We start from the raw sequence: 19,520 nt of genomic DNA, 5'->3' as shown, positions 1-19,520 counted from the left end.
TAGTCAGTCAGACATTACAGCACAAGTGTCCTGGGGCCTCATGTATAAACGTTGCGTACGCTGGTTTTCACAGACACTTTGTGATGTATAAAAGATTTACTTGACGTGAGAATGTGCGGCCCGTCATGCAAAGTCTTTTCTGGCTCTATAAGTTACTTGGCGAATTCTAACTGAAAAGTGCCGAAAATCACCAAATATTACAAAATCAATTCACTTATTGGCATAAGTCTGTGACGTTGTCTATAAAAAAACATAATTGTATCCGCCAATACTCATTTATGGGCATAAAATTCCAAATTTGACTAATTGGTTTACATCAAATTATCAGTCCTTTAGTCAAGAGCGACGTTATGAGCTTGGTTAAGACCTTAAGATAAGGGAATTTATGATTTTTTTGCCATTTTCTTAACTATGTCAAGTAAATGTGTCATTACCATCACATCATTAAATATATGTAAAAAAATAGAACTTAAATGATAAATCAGTGCTTTTAAAACATTTTGTGGTTTCACATGGAATCTATTTTATCTTGAACTTAATGGGATTGTTGATTTTTACTTGCAAGATGAATTATAGTCCTTTAAGTATCTACATTTCTGATTCATCAATCTACCCTGGCTTGGAATATAAGTTTATTTTAAGTGAATGCCATATATCAAAACTTTTTAATACAGTGATCATTTAGACTGTCCAACATTGTCAGAAATATATAATTGTAGGATGTTTTGGTAATTTATACATAATTTATTGGCAAAAATATGTATGGTGATGATGACATTGCAGTTCTGGCAATGACAATCTGGTTTGTTGCGGTGATGACAAATCACTGATCCTAACCTACTGTAATTTAAGAGTCTAAGTGACTTCAGACCAACAAAAAAAACACCAGCTAGTAATCTGTTTAAACATCAAGTTTAATCTGATTATGGAAGACCAAACAACGTGTTCCTTGTGAACAGGATTGGTTCAGTATAATTATAGTCTAAACAGACTATTTAATCATTCCATAGCCATGTTGAATAAAAGAAACATGAAACAGGAGGGCAATTAAGAACAGGTAAAACGCTGAAATAACACATTAGTCATATCAAGTATCCCAAACAACTAGAATCTAATCTAAAACTTTTTGTTCAACAATTGCTTAAAAAATGCAACACCACAAACATGTCATTGATACCAAATCTTCCACAAAACAGACAAAAACATGTCAAACTTCCATCTGCTCATCCATCATGGATGAATCATGATACCTTATTCCAGACAGAGACATCAAGCATCATATGCCTCTTGGTGACTGATTTTGGCTCTGGCACAAGCCCCAGGAAATCTTCATGCCTGTACCACAGGATGTCGTCTTTCAGAGGCCAAAAAACCGGTTAACCCCAATGATACACATTGTTTTCACCTGGACAGACTCTTCATCTATATCCTGGACCACACCTGGGTAGGCCTCCCCATCATAACAGACCACACACCATTCTCCCACCAAAGACATGGTTATTTCAGGCGTTGTATTGAGCATCCCTTGGCATGACTCTGTCTTCATAGTGGTTTTCTTTTTCTGTGCTTTGTTGAGGACCACAGACTCAGGGGCAAAGCAGAGGCAATAATCAGGAGCTGAGCAGAAACAGCTTAGGATTCGCCAGTTGATGTGGCCAGACTTGGTGGTAGAAATCTACAAACAAAAAGCACAACAGTCATTATAATTAATCACACAACACATATATAAACTAAAAGAAAACCAACACTTTGGACTGTTGTACTGCTTGTGTGGTGTGTGCTCAAGCTTACCTGGTGGATTTCCATTGTACCACATACAGTTTCAAGCTGGTCTGGTATAGATCTGTCATTTTCTTCTATCTCACCTTCTGTGATGTAGAATAGCTTGATTTTTGACTTCTCTTCTATCAGCTTCTCAAAGAACATCCTCCCATCTGGAATGTCTGTTCTACTTGCAAAAACATCTGCCCTCCGTTTTAAGGCTGCGCCAACCCCATCAGCTGCACCCTTTCCATGGCCTGCCTCTAGGAAATTCCATGTGACCTTTTTAAATCCTAGCTCAAATGGAACAGAGCTGAGACAGAAAAAGTTCTCCTTTGAACGATACTGCATCGTTGGTCCATCACTTATCATGTGCAGTGTGTTCAGAGACGGGATGAGCTCTTTGAAGTGAGACAGGGGTCAGATGTGTCCATATGGCTGAGGCATCATGTCGCATTGAAGGAGGAGACAGAACAGAAGGATTGAGCACCATCAACCATATATGCAACTCCTGTGTGTAGGGATACTTGCTCATGAGAGTCTCCAAAATGTACAGCTTGTATTTCCAAAGAATACTTGCACTGATAATTTTCAGCAAAGTCCACATGGACTTTTTTTTTGAACATTTTCCTTCAGTGCTTTGAGGGTTGAGTACTGATGTGCAATGTTAAAAGAATGTTTGCCAAACTTGTTCTTTAGTGCTGCTGTGAAATTTTCCAACAAGTGTTGAATGGTTCCTTGGATTTGCTCCTTAAAGGTCCCATGACATGGTGCTATTTGGATGCTTTTATATAGACCTTAGTGGTCCCCTAATACTGTATCTAAAGTCTCTTTCCCAAAATTCAGCCTTGGTGCAGAACTACAGCCACTAGAGCCAGTCCCACAATGAGCTTTCCTTAGTATGTGCCATTTCTGTGTCTGAAGCTATTGAGGAGGAGAGAGGGGGGAGGGAGGGGGGTGGCCTTGACCAACTACCACTTTTCTCATTTGAAAGCCATGATGTCTCTCTCTCATGGGTTGGCCAAATTCTCTGGGCGGGCAAAGCAGAGAAAGGGGAGATAACCTTGCTTGTTATGACCTCATAAAAAGCAGATTCCAGATCGGCCCATCTGAGCTTTCATTTTCTCAAAGGCAGAGCAGGATACCCAGGGCTCGGTTTACACCTATCACCATTTCTAGCCACTGGGGGACCATAGGCAGGCTGGGGGAACTCATATTAATGTTAAAAAACCTCATAAAGTGAAATTTTCATGCCATGGGACCTTTAAGGAATACGCCACCGTTTGTTGAAATAGTGCTTATCACGGTCTACCCTGGCTGTAGATAGGTGGGCCAACGCATTTTTTGTCTCAGTGCAAGTAATTAGGTGGTTGTTTTGTCTTTTGTTGGCTCACTTTTACTCACAACATGCTAACCGGCAACATAGGACTCCATTCACTACGCTAAGCTAACTAGCGGTGGCGCTGCCAGTGTTGCACCGGACTAAAATAATGCATGCACAAAAAATGCGTTGGCCCACCTATCTACAGGTAGGGGAGACCGTGATAAGCCCTACTTCAACAAACGGTGGCGTATTCCTTTAAGTGAGCAGTGAATGTCACCTTATCACCACCTTTCTTTTTCTCCCTGATTTCAGTTTTGCTCCGCCATTCCATCCACTGTGTTTGCTCCCCAGGTTCAAATGCAGCAGTTTGTACTTCTTTGTCCTGGCAATGGACACACTCTCTATACATGCAGGCTTTAGTAGGACTTTCACAACGTAGTGAATGGATTATGTTTTCAATTCTGTTGCTACTAATTACTTAGTTGGATGTTTTAATCTTCTCTTTTGTAGTGTTGCTCACCTGCAAAAAATCACTGGACTTCACCTGACCCACTGGACTCTTTATCTTTAAGATCTGCTGCCTCCTCCGAGCACACCATGTTCTGCAGAATGAGACACACCCCTTAAAGGTCCCATGACATGGTGCTCTTATATAGACCTTAGTGGTCCCCTAATACTGTATCTAAAGTCTCTTTCCCAAAATTCAGCCTTGGTGCAGAACTACAGCCACTAGAGCCAGTCCCACAATGAGCTTTCCTTAGTATGTGCCATTTCTGTGTCTGTACAACATAAAGTGAAATTTTCATGCCATGGGACCTTTAAACCTTCTCTACTCCCTGTTTCCATCTGGCTTGCGGTATCGGGCTTTTAGAGCACGCACTTCCAGGCTGCAGAACAGTTTTATCCCCAGGGCCATCACAGATATGAACAATCATGCCCCCCACCATCTGCACAGTTGCACTTTCTAGATAGGGATTCTATGTAATGGGCAATATTGGATGCCTTGATAATGTTTTTATATTTTTCTTATTTTATCTATTGTGTGAGTGTGTATATGAAATTGAGTATGGTTTTAGAGGCTGCACACGCAAATTTCGTTATATGGTTCTATTGCACAATGACAATTAAAGTCTATTCTATTCCATTATATTCTTGTCGCATATTAAGTGAACAAGGTGTACCCGGTCCACCAAACACTGAGCCGTCTTGACTGTCTTGATTCTGCACATATTTTTGTTACTGTAGTCTTATTTACTATTTCATTATATCGTCCATATGCGCACTGTCACCTGCCGCGGATACCTGGCCTCACTAACCTCTCCTCCTCTGAGCCGGGTCTCCCTCGCACTGGACTCAGTTTCACTGTCCTACTAACACGTAGAAAATCAATGGCATTACATCAGTGAGTTCAAACTGCTTATTGTGCGTAATTTGGAGTGACACTGAGATGCATGTTGTTTGGTAACTTGTGTGGTGTTGCCATTATTCTTTTGATTTCCAGTTCGACATAAATTTTTTTAATTTCTGCCATGGTTCGGTGCATTCACCGCCCGGTCACCATTTGACACTCTGGGCATTTTCTTTTATTGCTTATCCAAGATGACAAAACTACAATTGCATGCTGCACTTGCTTGCATATTCCAGTATATATGTAAAACTTGTCATATACCAGCAGATGGAGCCAGTGTTTAATATAAAATGTTTACATCAGTATATACGGTCATTTGTCGATGTTTCACTCACTACAGGGAGCTGTTGGTGATTGGTGGTGTGGCTGCCAAAGACCAGCTGGCTGCTCTGGAACAGGGGGTGCGTGACATGGACGGTCTCCAAACAAACATTTATTAAACACGGAGTTGAAACTGTTTTAACTAACAGACATCTTCTTTTTGCCTTGTTTCCTTTTCCTTTTTTTCTGCTTCTTTATGTCCTCTTATAATTAGATCGACATTGTGGTGGGAACACCCGGCAGACTGGACAACGACCTCATATCCACTGGGAAGCTCAGTCTGGCCCAAGTCCGCTTTCTCGTCCTGGATGAGTGTGTATGGTCAGTGCCTTGACAAATTAAAATATTGGATCTTTAAATATTGGATTCTGTTTTTCCAATTTTCAGTTTTTATTCAGAGGATCAGAAATTACAAAATTGCGTCTGGGCTCCAATTATTCAATACTGCAATGGTATTCTCTCCCTCGGTCCGCCTAGCTACACCCCGCCCCCCACTCAAAACCATCAGTTGCGCACCTCTGACCCTAAAGTCTGTCTTTTTTTTTTTTTTTTTTTGGTCCATATGCAATTAATGACCTGCATATTCAGCAAAGTAGAGGAAGAGAATACCATTGCAGCATTGAATAATTGGAGCTCAGACGCAATTTTATAATTTTCTCAATTTCTGATCCTCTGAATAAAAAGCAGAAAATTGGAAAAATAGGTGCAGTCGTGGTGCATTTTTTTCTATGTTAAACACCTATTTTGTATATACTTTTTTCTGTATTTATAGTTTTTTTTCATATTAATGTTCAATATGTTTGTTTTTTTATGTGTGCACCACACCACCAAGGCAACTTCCTGTTACTTACTTGACAATAGGCTACTAACTGACAATTATTTTTTGATTACGCATTTGAAAATAGGTCAAATTGAATTTTTCTCTATATGCAGGTGTGATACCATGTTTGCCCGAACCAAGGCAGAGGCTGCTACAACACCCGGCTGAAGGAGGATGGAGGTTGCACCATCTGGTACAACGAGAAAGAGGTGAACAAAGACGCAGACAAATACTTAATCAAGCTGAGGTAGCAAGTACAATTTGCTATTTGAAATACGACAAAGAGAGCGTTTTTAAGTGATTTGATAGGAAGCAGATGCATTTGTCATCTTGGTAGAAATGGCACCCTTGGGTTTGAAGGGTGTGTCTGATGGGAAATTGAAAACATTCATAGTCAAACCCTAGTGAGCAGTAATGTTTTGCTCCATTTCTGAAGCGCTGAAAGCTCAAGCACACACACACACACACACACACACACGCTTTTGACCCTGTCACAATATGACATAATTTCTCCCTAGCCATCGTGGACTCTCAATTCTGTCCTTTTCCCTTTCCTCTCACCACAGCTCCTGTCAGATATTGAGGAGCATCTAAAGTGCACAATCACCCAGTGTGAGCCAGACATCAAAGTACCTGTGGATGATTTTGATGGAAAGGTCAGCTATGGTCAGCGCAGAGCATTGGGAGGTATGTGTACGAGCATATTGAAAATATTTTAGCAACACTAGTAGCATGACTTTATGAATGGTTATCAATCATCCTGTACTGTGCTAAACATGTATTACATTCACTGCTTTTATGTTGAGCTAGACAAACTAAACTGTTGCTCTTTCCTAGGTGGTAACTACAAGGGTCACGTGGATATTCTGGCCCCGACGGTCCAGGAGCTGGCTAACCTCGAGAGAGAAGCCCAAAGTCTTTAGCAACCAAGCAACATTGTGCTTTTATTTTTCAACATATAAACATAACTTAGAAATTATTTACATTTAATGTATACTACAAGGTGGCAAAATGCATTTCACTACTAATGACAAACTTCTCTACAGTCTGTGTCCACAGTATAAAGTTCAGCATTAGTGCTTTGGAAGTGATTGTAAGCATTTAGTATGCAGAACTCCTTGGCCTTCACTACTCTGCTTGAAAGAATAGTATGGAATGGAATCCTTGACATGTAATGCAAAACCTGATTTGTTGGATTTTTGTGTTGTTGTTTTCTGATTGATACAGTTTAATAAAATATTTAAGTTTAAGAGTAATTGGCTAAAAAAGTCTATGTAATTAAGTGGCTGTTTTCTTTCCTGAAATAAACGTATAGCCTGCTGCTAGCCTGGTTCATTTTCTCAATCGTATATGCTCCTCAGAAAGGAAGGACATTTACATCAATTGTAAATGTCTCTTATGTTGAATTTATTCAGTGTTAAGAATTTAACTTGCGAAATTCCAAAAGGCAGGAGGAAAACAGTACTGTTCCATGAAAAATGGTTGACGCTTTAAATGATTTGTTTTAATTGGTATAGAATGTGCTTCAAGATAAAACTGGTCGTGGAAAAACCAAGCCATCACTAATGTAATTCTTTAATCCAGGTGTATGTATGTTAAATCCCGTTTTAATCACGGAAAATTATCAGACACTTTTATTTTGAAGGATCCCGACTCGCTTAAATCATCACTTCCGCTGGAAACGGCATCGTTTCTTCAACAACAGATTTTACTTGATTTTACTCCTTGCATTTTATATTAAGACTTTTGAAAACTATACTGTCTTAACAAAGAAGAAGAACATCTTGGCGATTGTGCAGACTACATTCGGTACGTGTAACACTCGTGTTTGTGTCGTCCTATTTCGATCAAGACTGAGGTTGTTGTCAATAGAATAGAGCCATGAGGATGTGCTTTTTCCCAAAATGAAATCCATGGCTGGGCTGGTCTGTCTATCCCGGGATGCCAAACAATGCTTGATATCTTTTTATATATAAAATATACGCGATCATAAGTGCTAAATTTGAGTAGTGAAGACTCAATGAAACCCACAAATGTTTTACCTGCTTTGTCGCTGTACAGAAAGTAGATGTTTTGTAGCGTTAAATGTTGCCATGTTGAGGGAGAAAGAAGCTAGCTTCACTGAATGCCGGCCGTTAACAGTGGCTGCACGACTTTACACTATTCCAGTGCTGGAAAAAAGTGGAATGTAGTGTTGAAATCACTATATTGGAATAGTAAATGGATTATTTTTGTCAAAACAGGAAATGTCCTTGTTTAGTTATGTTTATTTCAATATTAACTTCAGTGAGACGTACTAAGTATATTTAGTCAAGTACTCGACTTAAGTTCTTGTACCATGTAGGCCTATTGTTATTTCCATTAGCCTGCTTCATACTTCTAGTCCTACTTTTTATTCCACTACATGTGTTTGACAATGGTACTTGTTAATTTGCAGATGTAGATTATTGTGCTAGGCCACATTCAGAATTTCTCAAAAAGGGAGAAGAGTGATGTGCTTCTGGCCCCTTTTAAGTGTTTTTGTTGTATTTTTATTTTTTTTTACTTTTTATGTGCGATAACTATGCTAAACAAAATACTAATCATAGTAAAGTATTTTTACATTATCTAAAACATTTCCGGAGGAGGACTTTAACTAAAAGATATAAATCTTCACCACCACTATTAAAGGACCATTCTGGCGCAAAATGAACCTAGGGGTCAATAACATATGTGTACCGAGTCGAACGTTCTCTGGAACATGTTTTCATGCTAATCTAATGTGTCTCTACCTTTTTAAACAAGCTACCGCACAACCGGTGGTTACCTGCTAACTCTAGCTTTCGGGGCACTTGGTTCTACCACTAACAAGGCTCAAAATAGCACCACACTTCCATGGAAGCATAATGAGGGTCCCTACATGCAAACCGAAGCATTGAGAACTTTGTTAGTGTACAGACAGTTTATTAAAAAGGGAGATTATAGACCGTAGCGTTCGTGTTTGCATTCAGGCGCCATCTTGGAAAACGTGCTCAACACGAACGCTACTGTCTTTATAATCTATCTTTTTAATAAACTGTCTGTACACTCACAAAGTTTAAAATTAGATTAGCATGAAAACATGTCCCAGAGAGGAGAGTTCGACTTGGTACACACATGTTATTAACCACTGGGTTCATTTTGCACCAGAATTGTCCTTTTAAATTGTTGTTGTTGTTCCTACTTTTGGAGTGTCGTGCGAGCATTATATACATGACTTAACAAACATTCAAACTTGTTTCATTCAGGGTTGCGCAGTACCAGCACCATCCCTTCGCCGACTGCAGGATGTCCACCTAGCATGCAGACATGCAGTGTGCCAGACGTGTTGGAGGAAGTTATAGCTAAGCTAAATCATGTCTTACAAGGTACGTAGGAAGCTGAACTTACACTGACATTTGCTAACTAAACAATGTTTTTTGCGTTTATTATATTCCATATTACACACTATGTGCAATCCTGTAATTTACACCAGCAAAAATAAAAATTGCGGTGATATCTGTAATGAGCTCAACTCTGCGTCCGACGTCCAATCACTGTGGTATTGTGGTTATGATATTATCATCACAGACCTAGTCTTTACGTCGGTCTGTCCTCTCTGACTTGATAGATTTCGTGGCATGGTTGTGATAAGTAAGAAGGGGCTGCTATGCATTCTTGACCACTAGTAGTGCTATGAATCTATAAGTCAATGAAAGGGGTTTCCCATTTTTTGTATTATTTACATGTGCACAGGGTCCAAAATTCTGCCATCTTTAATAGTAAATACATTACTAAACATACTTGGTTACTGGCTATATGTGTAGTACACACATTTGTGGTGGAAAAAGGCATTTGCTTTTGTTTTTAATCTGTTTATTACATATATCAGTCCATTATTAGATTCCTTGTGATGCAGACTCTATTGCTATGAAAATAGTGTGTAGTGTTAAAGGAAGTTTTACTAAGTGTCCCACTGAAAAGCCCAATGTTACTCTACAATGTTACATGCACAATGTCTTTTGATGAGAAATGCTGAATGTAAACATACCTTTTTTGCACAGAAACTCCACAAGTTTAACTTTAATGCTTTTAACCCAAAGTGACTTACAACAAATGCATTTAAACCATATAGGAACAAGAGCTAAACATCATTAGATTAGATTCAACGTTAATGTCATTGTGCAGAGAACAAGTACAAAGACAACGAAATGCAGTTTGTGTCTAACCAGAAGTGCAAAAAAAAGCTATACAAAGTATAGACAGGTAGTGCATAGGCAGGACAAGTAATATATTGCAGTGTTATAAGAGCAGAATAAATATGGCTATGTAATATGAACAATGTATGAACAACATGTACAGATGTGTACAATGTAGTAGCAGTGACATAATGGTAGTAAGAATAATATGGATATATGCAGTGTATTAGTAGAATATATAATAAGAAAAACAGTAAATATGGATATTCTGTATGAACCATATAGACAGATATGTACAGTATAGTACAGCTACGTGCAGTGTGGTAACATAAGAGTAGTAAGAAGAAGTGTATGTGCAGGATGAATAGTATGAAGAGCAGTAGAATCTGGCTAGGTGTAATTACAGTATGTACATAGCTAGACATCATCCCAAATGCATGCATCCATTGATTTAAAACAAATATCTAAAAGCATGTGTTCAGTGCTTTTAATGTTTGAGCTATGTGTTTTTCTTTCACTGAGGCATAAGTTTGCGCTAGTAAAGTTTTTTTCTATAACCATGGTCCAACAAGTCCTAAATATAATAAGTATCCAGTACTACAGTAGTACTAAGGCGAATCACTACATCCCATCTCTAAAGAAATGGCCTTTGTTTTTTGATCATCAGTCTGGGAACCCAAAGCTTGAAAATGTAACAACAAAACTCACAAATCCTCACATTTGAGAAGCTATAATTGTAAAATGGGTTTTATCTTTGTATGATAAATTACATTATTGTTGTGTGACTAAAAAAAATGGTGTATTGCTGAGATATAGTGTGTATCATTTATCCTTTGTTTTTTCTCCGTAACTAAATACAGGAAAGGAAGACATAGAAGACGCAGAGGAACAGTAGATCACTACAGAGAGCCAGGAGGGACGCCTGCAGTCTGAAGGACTAAAAAAAAGATGGATGCAAACAAAGTATGGCAGTGGCGCATTATGCATGTAATTTCAAGACATCCAGAACCATTCTATCACAGCAATAGAATAGGATTAAATTTTAATGTAGCATCCAAGACACAGAAAAAAAAAAGAATTACAATTATTGACAAATGGTGTTGTGCTTGAGATCTGTGACTTTGCTGAAACAGTAAGCAAGAATCAAATGCGTTTTATCACAAACATCCTGGAGAACAATTTCGATATTGGATTGGAAAATGAGCAACAACGTGTTTATTTTACCAATCAAATTAAAATCAAAGTCAAAGACCGGAAGAGGTTATCTCTGCAAGATAAAAATGAAGTTTTTACTCTCTTTGACATATCATCTAAGCCAGAATGCAACAGCAACAATGGACTAAATATGGCATCTACAGAGCGTAAGACAGAAAGTTTCCTGGTGGAAATTGATGATACTGATGATAGTGACTATGAAGATACAGTCAAGTGTTCACAAGCAACATCCAAAGAATACATGAAGATGGAAAGTCTCCCAGAAGAGATAAATGGAGCACATGGTGATGACAGTGAGCATGAGGATGAATTAAAGTATCCAGGAGCACCGTCAGCAGAAGAACAGAAAGAGGATGTTCTTCCCTCTTTGTTCCCTTATTGTGAAGAAATTGGTCTGAAACTTGACATTGGGTCAAAACAAAGTCTAGATCTAGGTTTGTTGACCAATGGTGTGATGTTAGAACTACTACAGGTCACTAAAATACTGGCTGCATGCTTCAGCCGTATTATTTGGGATGTGTTGGGGCACAACTTTAAACTTGATCTTGAAAGTCAACAGGAAAAAAATCGAGTTTTGTCCAAGATATTGTACATTCTGAACAGAAGAAAGCAACTCGGCAAAGTGAGCCCAGAGTTTGAAAATAAGCCATTTTCATTACAGAAAACACCTTTCAAAAGAAACAGAAGGTCAGCACTGTCCAATATGGAAGCCCTGCCGTATCAGTTTAAGGAAGTGACAAAAAGAAGGCAGTCTGATTTAAAAAGTAAACAGGAAAAAAGGGCTCTGTTGACAAGTGAAAGGGCGAATAAAAGGAGCAGAAGATGGCAGTCTAAAGACACAAAGACAAACATACCTTATCGTCCCACTGATTTGTGCACCAGTCATACAGCAAAGGGAGATCATTGTTACAGTCATCCTCTAACAGAAACTGATCTAGACTACTACACTGGCAATGAACGTGACATGGAACAAGAGGAAATGGAAACCGAGAACAACTACACTTGTCCTCTAGGAGAGTCTGATCTAGACTCAGACGAAGTCCCAGATTCAGGAAACACTGGCAATCAGATTGACTTGCAAAGCACAACAAGTTGTTCTCTGAGCTCGGACATTTCTAGAGAATCAAATTCAAGTTGTCCGGGTATTTGTGCACCTACCCTCACCACCGCTGACATCTCATCTACTTCATCAACTGTGAACTCAAATGTGAACCTACCATTTGTAAGGCAACCTGATGAAAGAGGACTCTGTGGAGATGAAGAGCAAACACAGACTCCAAGAAAGTCACCAAAAAAATGTGACATGGAACAAGAAAAAATGGGAAAGGAAATGGAAAAAAACGTGTGGAAGTTGCGTGCAAACCGTGTAAAACAAATCATCTCTTCATCAGAGTTCGGTCCATTCAACAAGTCCAAGAGATTTGGCCTTGAATTCAATGTTGGATTTGGCCTGAAGCAAAACTTCAGTGTAGACTCTTTGCCAAATCTAGTTCTGCTCGAAGTTGCTAAATTTGCTTTAGCAATGAATTCATCCCAACAAAATTTCATCATGGAGATTCTTGAGTACAACTTTGACATCAGCCTGCAGAGTGAATATCAGAGAAATAGTTTCACATGTGAAATCATGAAAAGAATAAGACAACTGAAAAACTCTGAAGATGCAGTTAAATTCTCAAAAGATATCTTTGAACTACCTGATCCCATGTCATCAATACAAATGGCAAATACTAGTGTGGGCAGTTTCAATTCTGAACTTGGATACAACCTATCGAGAGTGGAGTGTGACGTTGCTCCCGGGTGTACTGCTCATTCGCATGCTGAAACCAAAGATCATATTCCAACAAACAGTGTGGAGGTGTATCCCATCTGCAAGGAAATAGGTCTGAAGTTACATGTAAACAAACATCAACCAAACAAAAAACTGGATATCAGCAAACTGACCAATGGAGCAATGACTGAAGTGACAAACTTTGCAGAAACGTTGTGTGGGACATGTGAGCAAATCTGTCTTGACATCCTAAGACACAACTTGCATCTTGATTTGCAAAGTGGAGATTCTGATCTTGCCAGAAGTATTGTTGCCCGTATTCCTGCTATAGTGGAGCAAAGGAATCTATTGGCCAGTGTTAAAACCTTAAAGAAAATAAAGAGCTCAAGAAAAGACTCCTCAACGAAGGTGAAACTGGATTGCCAAAATGTGGATGCATGTAGTGCTGGTTCTTCCCAGGCTGAATTCAAAGACCAAGATGTAGTGAATTCCCCTGACACTAAACCTCAAAATGAGCTCAATTTAAAGCTGTGGAAATTGCGAGCCAATCATATTCAGCAAATCCTCTCAATACCTCATGAAGAACATTGCCCACTTTATTCTTACTCCAGATGTAAGAAAGTAGGCATTGATTTTAATGTAGGATCTGGAGTAAAACAAAATCTTGATCCCAAATTACTGACCAATGGCATCATGGTTGAATTAAACACGTTTGCCACAGCACTGCTGTCAGCCCAGAAACATTTCATCATTGAGATACTGGAGTATAACTTCCATCTTGATTTAAAAAACAAGCTATATCGCAATGCTTTTGCACAGCAAACTTTAGAAAAAGTTAAAGTTGATGCGCATAAAAGAATCAGCGTTCCTCGAATGAAAATGCAGTTTGAACTCCCTGACATGAGGTACCTACAAAAATCTACTTATGAGAAAACTACAAATTGCCCCAAATGCTTTCAAGACAGAAACCAAGAGCTTCGTCAGGATGAATCTGACCCTGGTCTCATGCATCAACCTCGTCCACATACCATAACTGACGCAGTCACTGCAGATACAAACTGCACCGCACAAAAGCCTTCAAAAGATCCGTCCTCTAACTTCTCAGCAATAGAGGAGACGATAATGGACAGTTACCCTCGCTGCAAGAAAATAGGTTTGAACCTGTGTGTGGACAAAGATCGACCAAAAGAAAAGCTTGACAGGCATGTATTGACAAGGGGGGCTATGATTGATGTGGCTAGTTTTGCAAAAAAATTGTGTGCAACAAAAAGTGGCATCATTCATGCAGTCCTTGAACACAACTTCAACTTAGGCATGCAGAGGCGGGACGTACGTATTGCACAGCAGTTCCTCAGAGCGACTGCACTGAAGGATGGCAGGCTGGCCTGGTTTAATGAAGTTTTTGTTATTCAGTCATTTTCTCACAGACAACCTGGACATGTAAGTACCGGTAAACTGAAACGGACAGCTGCGATGCAGAGAAGTGAATGGAAGGAAGCTATCAAAAAAAGAAAGTTGGCACTGCAAACAAAGATGAAAAAACCCACGCTGCCAAGTCATAATATCAATGACGTAAAATCAAATTCAAATCGTCAAAATAAAGGAAACCGCTTTCCCATTTGCACTAAAATGGGTTTGGATCTAGATGTGACATCCAAACCAGGTGAAAGAAAAACACTGGACTTAAAGCTATTGACCACAGGGGTGTGTGACATGGAACAAGATGAAATGGAAACCGAGAACAACTACACTTGTCCTCTAGGAGAGTCTGATCTAGACTCAGACGAAGTCTCAGATTCAGGAAACACTGGCAATCAGATTGACTTGCAAAGCACAAAAAGTTGTTCTCTGAGCTCGGACATTTCTAGAGAATCAAATTCAAGTTGTCCAGGTATTTGTGCACCTACCCTCACCACCGCTGACATCTCATCTACTTTATCAACTGTAAACTCAAATGTGAATCTACCATTAGTAAGTCCACCTGATGAAAGAGGGCTCTGTGGAGATGAAGAGCAAACACAGACTCTAAGAAAGTTACCAAAAAAATGTGACATGGAACAAGAAAAAATGGGAACAGAGAATAACTACACTTGCCCTTTAGGAGAGTCTGATCTAGACTTAGATGCTGGCAATGAATTTGACGTGGAACAAGAGAAAATGGAAACGGAGAAAAACATGTGGAAGTTGCGTGCTAACCGTGTAAAACAAATCCTCTCTTCATCAGAGTTCGGTCCATTCAACAAGTCCAAGAAAGTTGGCCTTGAATTCAATGTTGGATTTGGCCCGAAGCAAAACTTCAGTGTAGATTCTTTGCGAAATCCAGTTCTGCTCGAAGTTGCTAAATTTGCCTTAGCAATGAATTCATCCCAACAAAATTTCATCATGGAGATTCTTGAGTACAACTTTGACATCAGCCTGCAGAGTGAATACCAGAGAAATAGTTTCACATGTGAAATCATGAAAAAAATAAGACAACTGAAAAACTCTGAAGATGCAGTTAAATTCTCAAAAGATATCTTTGAATTCCCTGGTCGCATGCAATTAATAAATATGGAAAATCAGAGAATAAAGGAGTGTGAGGTTGCTCCCGGGTGTCCTGCTCATTCGCATGCTGAAACCAAAGATCATATTCCAACCAACAGTGTGGAGGTGTATCCCGTCTGCAAGGAAATAGGTCTGAAGTTACATGTAAACAAACATCAACCAAACAAAAAACTGGATATCAGCAAACTGACCAATGGAGCAATGACTGAAGTGACAAACTTTGCAGAAACGTTGTGTGGGACATTTGATCAGATTTGTCTTGACATCCTCAGACACAACTTGGATGTTGATTTGCAAAGGGGAGATTCTGATCTTGCCAGAAGTATTGTTGCCCAAATTCCTGCTGTAGTGGAGCAAAGGAATCTAGTGGCCAGTGTTAGAGCCTTAAATAAAACAATGGGCAAAAGAAAATTACCCTCAACGAAGGTGAAACTGGATTGCCAGAATTACCAAAATGTGGATGCATGTAGTGCTGGTTCTTCCCAGGCTGAATTCAAAGACCAAGATGTAGTGAATTCCCCTGACACTAAACATCAAAATGAGCTCAATTTAAAGCTGTGGAAATTGCGAGCCAATCATATTCAGCAAATCCTCTCAATACCTCATGAAGAACATTGCCCACTTTATTCTTACTCCAGATGCAAGAAATTAGGCATTGATTTTAATGTAGGATCTGGAGTAAAACAAAATCTTGATCCCAAATTTCTGACCAATGGCATCATGGTTGAATTAAACACGTTTGCCACAGCACTGATGTCAGCCCAGAAACATTTCATCACTGAGATACTGGATTATAACTTCCATCTTGATTTCAAAAACCAGCTATATCGCAATGCTTTTGCACAGCAAACTTTAGACAAAGTTAAAGTTGTTGCGCATAAAAAAAACAGCATTCCTCGAATGAAAATGCAGTTTGAACTCCCTGACCTGAGGTACCTACAAAAACCTACGTATAAGAAAAATACAAATTGCCCCAAATGCTTTCAAGACCGAAACCAAGAGCGTCAACAGGATGAATCTGACCCTGGTCTCATGCATCAACCTCGTCCACACACCATAACTGACGCAGTCACTGCAGATACGAACTGCACCGCACAAAAGCCTTCAAAAGATCCGTCCTCTAACTTCTCAGCAATAGAGGAGACGATAATGGACAGTTACCCTCGCTGCAAGAAAATAGGTTTGAACCTGTGTGTGGACAAAGATCGACCAAAAGAAAAGCTTGACACGCATGTATTGACAAGGGGGGCTATGATTGAAGTGGCCAGATTTGCTAAAATATTGTGTGCATCAAAAAATGGCATCATTCATGCAGTCCTTGAACACAACTTCAACTTAGGCATGCAGATGTCAGACGTTAATATTGCACATCTGTTCCACAGAGCGACTACACTAAATGACGGCGGGCTGGCCTGGTTTAATGAAGTTTTAGTCATTCAACCGTCTTCTCACAGACAACCTGGACATGTAAGTAAACTGAAACAGGCAGCTACCATGCAGAGAAGTGAATGTAAGGAAGCTACCAAAAAAAGAAAGCTGGCACTTCAAACAAAGATGAAAAGAGCCACACTGCCAAGTCATAATATAAGTGTCGTAAAAAGATCAAAGAGAAATGGTCAGATTCAAATACCGTTTAACTGTTATCCTATTTGCACGGAGATAGGTTTGGATCTAGACGTGACATCAAAATCAGGAGAGAAAGAAAAACTGGACTTGAAGCTATTGACCAGGGCTGCAGTGTATGAGATCCATAAATTTGCAATTAAGAAAACAGGACACTATTTGCCAAACACTGTGTACGACATCCTTGACTATAACTTTGATCTTAGCTCACACCATCACAGGCGCTGGGAATTTTCCATAGCAACTTCATCCAAAATCCAAACCATGGTCAAGCAATATCTTAAAAATCGGAACAGACCAGACGAGGTCTTCAACTTACCATTTGTGTTTGCATCTGAGGCGTCACAAAGGTTTGTAGAGAAGAGACTATTTGAGAAACGGAACAAGTATTCCCGGGAAGAACCATACAAGAAAAAGGCTGAGGGAAGGTTTGTGCGCCAAGTGAGATACCATTCAGGTGTCAATCGCATCCATTTTCTCGATGGTGTCAAAACTAACAGTGGCGCTTTGTTCCAGGATCCAACAGATCCTGGAACAATAGAGCAGATGAATGGGAGTCTTGGAAGTGGAGGTCCTCTCCATGGAATCCTACAGATTAAAGAGGAGAACGACGATCCACATTATGGCAATATGAAAGAAGAACCGCACACTTTGGAAAAATACCGTCCACATTCGGATGATGTCAAAACCGATCCTGGGACCATAGTGCAGATAAATGGCAATCTAGTGAGTGTTGGCTGTGGCAATCCTTTCCAGAGAAACCTACAGATAAAAGAGGAGGAGTACGATCCACATCATGGCTATATGAAACCAGAACCGGACTCTGAGGAAAAATACCGTCCACATTCTGATGATGTCAAAACTGATCCTGGGACGATAGTGCAGATAAATGGCAATCTAGTGAGTGTTGGCTGTGGCAGTCTTCTCCAGAGAAACCTACAGATTAAAGAGGAGGAGTACAGTCCACATCATGGCAGTGTGAAACCAGAACCGGACACTGAGGAAAAGTATTGTCCACGTTATGAGGATTTCAAAACAGAATCAAACGCTGAGGATGTCGAGCATTTAGTCCCAGGTGAACCTACAGGACCCCTTGCATATACTTTATTAACTTTATGGCCGAACTCTGAAAGTCAGAAAACAGTATCTGAACACGAGAATGTGAGTCAAATAAAAACCGAATGGGACACTGAGGGTGTGAAGTATTTAGTCCCAGTTGAAGCAGTAAGGTCACAGGAATACTCCATGGTAACCATAGGTCAGGGCAATGAGAGCACATTGATAAAAGAAGAGCAAGAAAATGTGCCCGCTGACTCGCACCATCATGGAGTTCACAGAAAAAGAGCTGGACATCTAAGAGGAATGAGTTCCTAATGTTCTAATGTTCTAAATTATAGTTGACACAAGAGACCGGTGTGTCTTACACTAAACCGATGCTATAAGCTACATTCTTTGCTATGAAAATGTATTCCATGTTGAGGGAGAATGTAGATGATAATTTCAATGCTGCAGAAATGTGTGTAACACAGTTAAACTCTTACTCAAGAAATGGATGCCCAAAAAGATAATAGATTTGACTAAAATGTTTCAATGCAAAAAGCTGTCTATGTAATGCTTTGAAGCTTGGTTCAAAAAAAGACCTGCCACAGTTGGAAAATGTTTAAGCTAAGGTTTCCTTTTCTTAAGTGGTCCGCTTTTGGTCATTTCTTAAGTTTTTGTAAAAATGTGTCTGAGGATCTTTTGACACTGACCTTTACTTTGTGGATAGCAGGTTCTTCTATTATAGCTATATAGTCATCTGAGGCATTATGGTCTGTTTTTCAAAGTGCTTGTTCTCCTGCCTAATTTGTTTCACTTTTTATTTTTCATTAGTACCTTTTTATGATTCATCATTCATTTTTGTTTTGTTTATTAATAACACTTTTGTATATTACAAAAACTGTTACTTTCTTGAAGCTGTAAAGTAAAAATGAGTGTGTCAGTAATTTTTTTTTTTTTTTTTTGTAAATACAGATATATACTAGCCTGACATGGTCATACTCAGATTCTAGTCAGAATGTGAGTATGAACTTCCTGACCTCGAATGTTGTGGGTGGGGCTAAGTTTGGCTGGCATCCAGGCTAGATATATACACCGTAGAAAGGAAAATGACCTGGATCTTGATGACTAGTGTATTTCTTGCCATTTGAGTACAATAAGTTTATATTAAATTGTGAAAGCACCCTCTCTGCATTATCAGTGTTCTTTTCAAATATTATGAACTTGTCCCATATAAGATATGCGTGTGTCTTATAATTATTTGCTTATTGGGGTGCAGACAAAGCTCTCTAATCTTTCATATGTGCTTTACACTGCTTAAAAAGTATTAAACACCAACTGCCCTATCTCTTATTGTCATGCATCCTCAACTCAACCAATAATAGTATCAGGTCCTTAAGGTTATGACAGTTAACTTGTAGATGTAATACTCAAAGTTGGCGGTGCTCCACACCAGCAGCATTCTTCTCGTTTTCTTTTGGGGCAGAAACGATTTTCCAGAC

At 39.3% G+C, this 19,520-nt stretch overlaps 2 protein-coding genes and 1 long non-coding RNA gene across 5 annotated transcripts; 2 read left to right on the top strand and 1 right to left on the bottom strand.

Moving 5' to 3' along the window:
- Positions 1 to 1,100: 1,100 nt before the first annotated feature.
- Positions 1,101 to 7,757, bottom strand: LOC114573649 (uncharacterized). Of its 2 annotated transcripts, none has more exons than XM_028605931.1 (3): positions 7,677 to 7,757; positions 1,792 to 2,199; positions 1,101 to 1,675 (listed from the first exon to the last, which is right to left on the bottom strand). In XM_028605931.1, exons 2-3 carry the CDS (start codon positions 2,131 to 2,133, stop codon positions 1,358 to 1,360), a joined length of 660 nt encoding a protein of 219 aa, XP_028461732.1. In that variant the 5' UTR covers positions 2,134 to 2,199; positions 7,677 to 7,757; the 3' UTR covers positions 1,101 to 1,357. The 2 variants fall into 2 exon arrangements, with proteins under 2 accessions (XP_028461732.1, XP_028461733.1); XM_028605932.1 differs by lacking the exon at positions 7,677 to 7,757 and adding an exon at positions 3,606 to 3,733.
- LOC114573650 (uncharacterized) lies at positions 4,390 to 6,855 on the top strand. Its single transcript, XR_003694920.1, has 6 exons — positions 4,390 to 4,487; positions 4,834 to 4,894; positions 5,029 to 5,135; positions 5,748 to 5,843; positions 6,201 to 6,321; positions 6,472 to 6,855. It is a non-coding gene; the product is annotated as an uncharacterized LOC114573650 (long non-coding RNA).
- Positions 7,318 to 19,203, top strand: LOC114573648 (uncharacterized). 2 transcript variants are annotated; one of them, XM_028605930.1, is made up of 4 exons: positions 7,318 to 7,443; positions 8,901 to 9,020; positions 10,691 to 13,221; positions 15,784 to 19,203. In XM_028605930.1, the coding sequence occupies exons 3-4, from the start codon at positions 10,978 to 10,980 to the stop codon at positions 18,352 to 18,354; spliced, it is 4,815 nt and encodes a 1,604-aa protein (XP_028461731.1). In that variant the 5' UTR covers positions 7,318 to 7,443; positions 8,901 to 9,020; positions 10,691 to 10,977; the 3' UTR covers positions 18,355 to 19,203. The 2 variants fall into 2 exon arrangements, with proteins under 2 accessions (XP_028461731.1, XP_028461730.1); XM_028605929.1 differs by having other exon boundaries at positions 10,691 to 19,203.
- The last annotated feature ends 317 nt before the right edge of the window (positions 19,204 to 19,520 follow it).

This window comes from Perca flavescens, chromosome 18 (assembly GCF_004354835.1).
Source record: "Perca flavescens isolate YP-PL-M2 chromosome 18, PFLA_1.0, whole genome shotgun sequence".
NCBI classification, from domain to species: Eukaryota; Metazoa; Chordata; class Actinopteri; order Perciformes; family Percidae; genus Perca; species Perca flavescens.
This window is presented reverse-complemented; position numbering and strand designations above follow the sequence as displayed.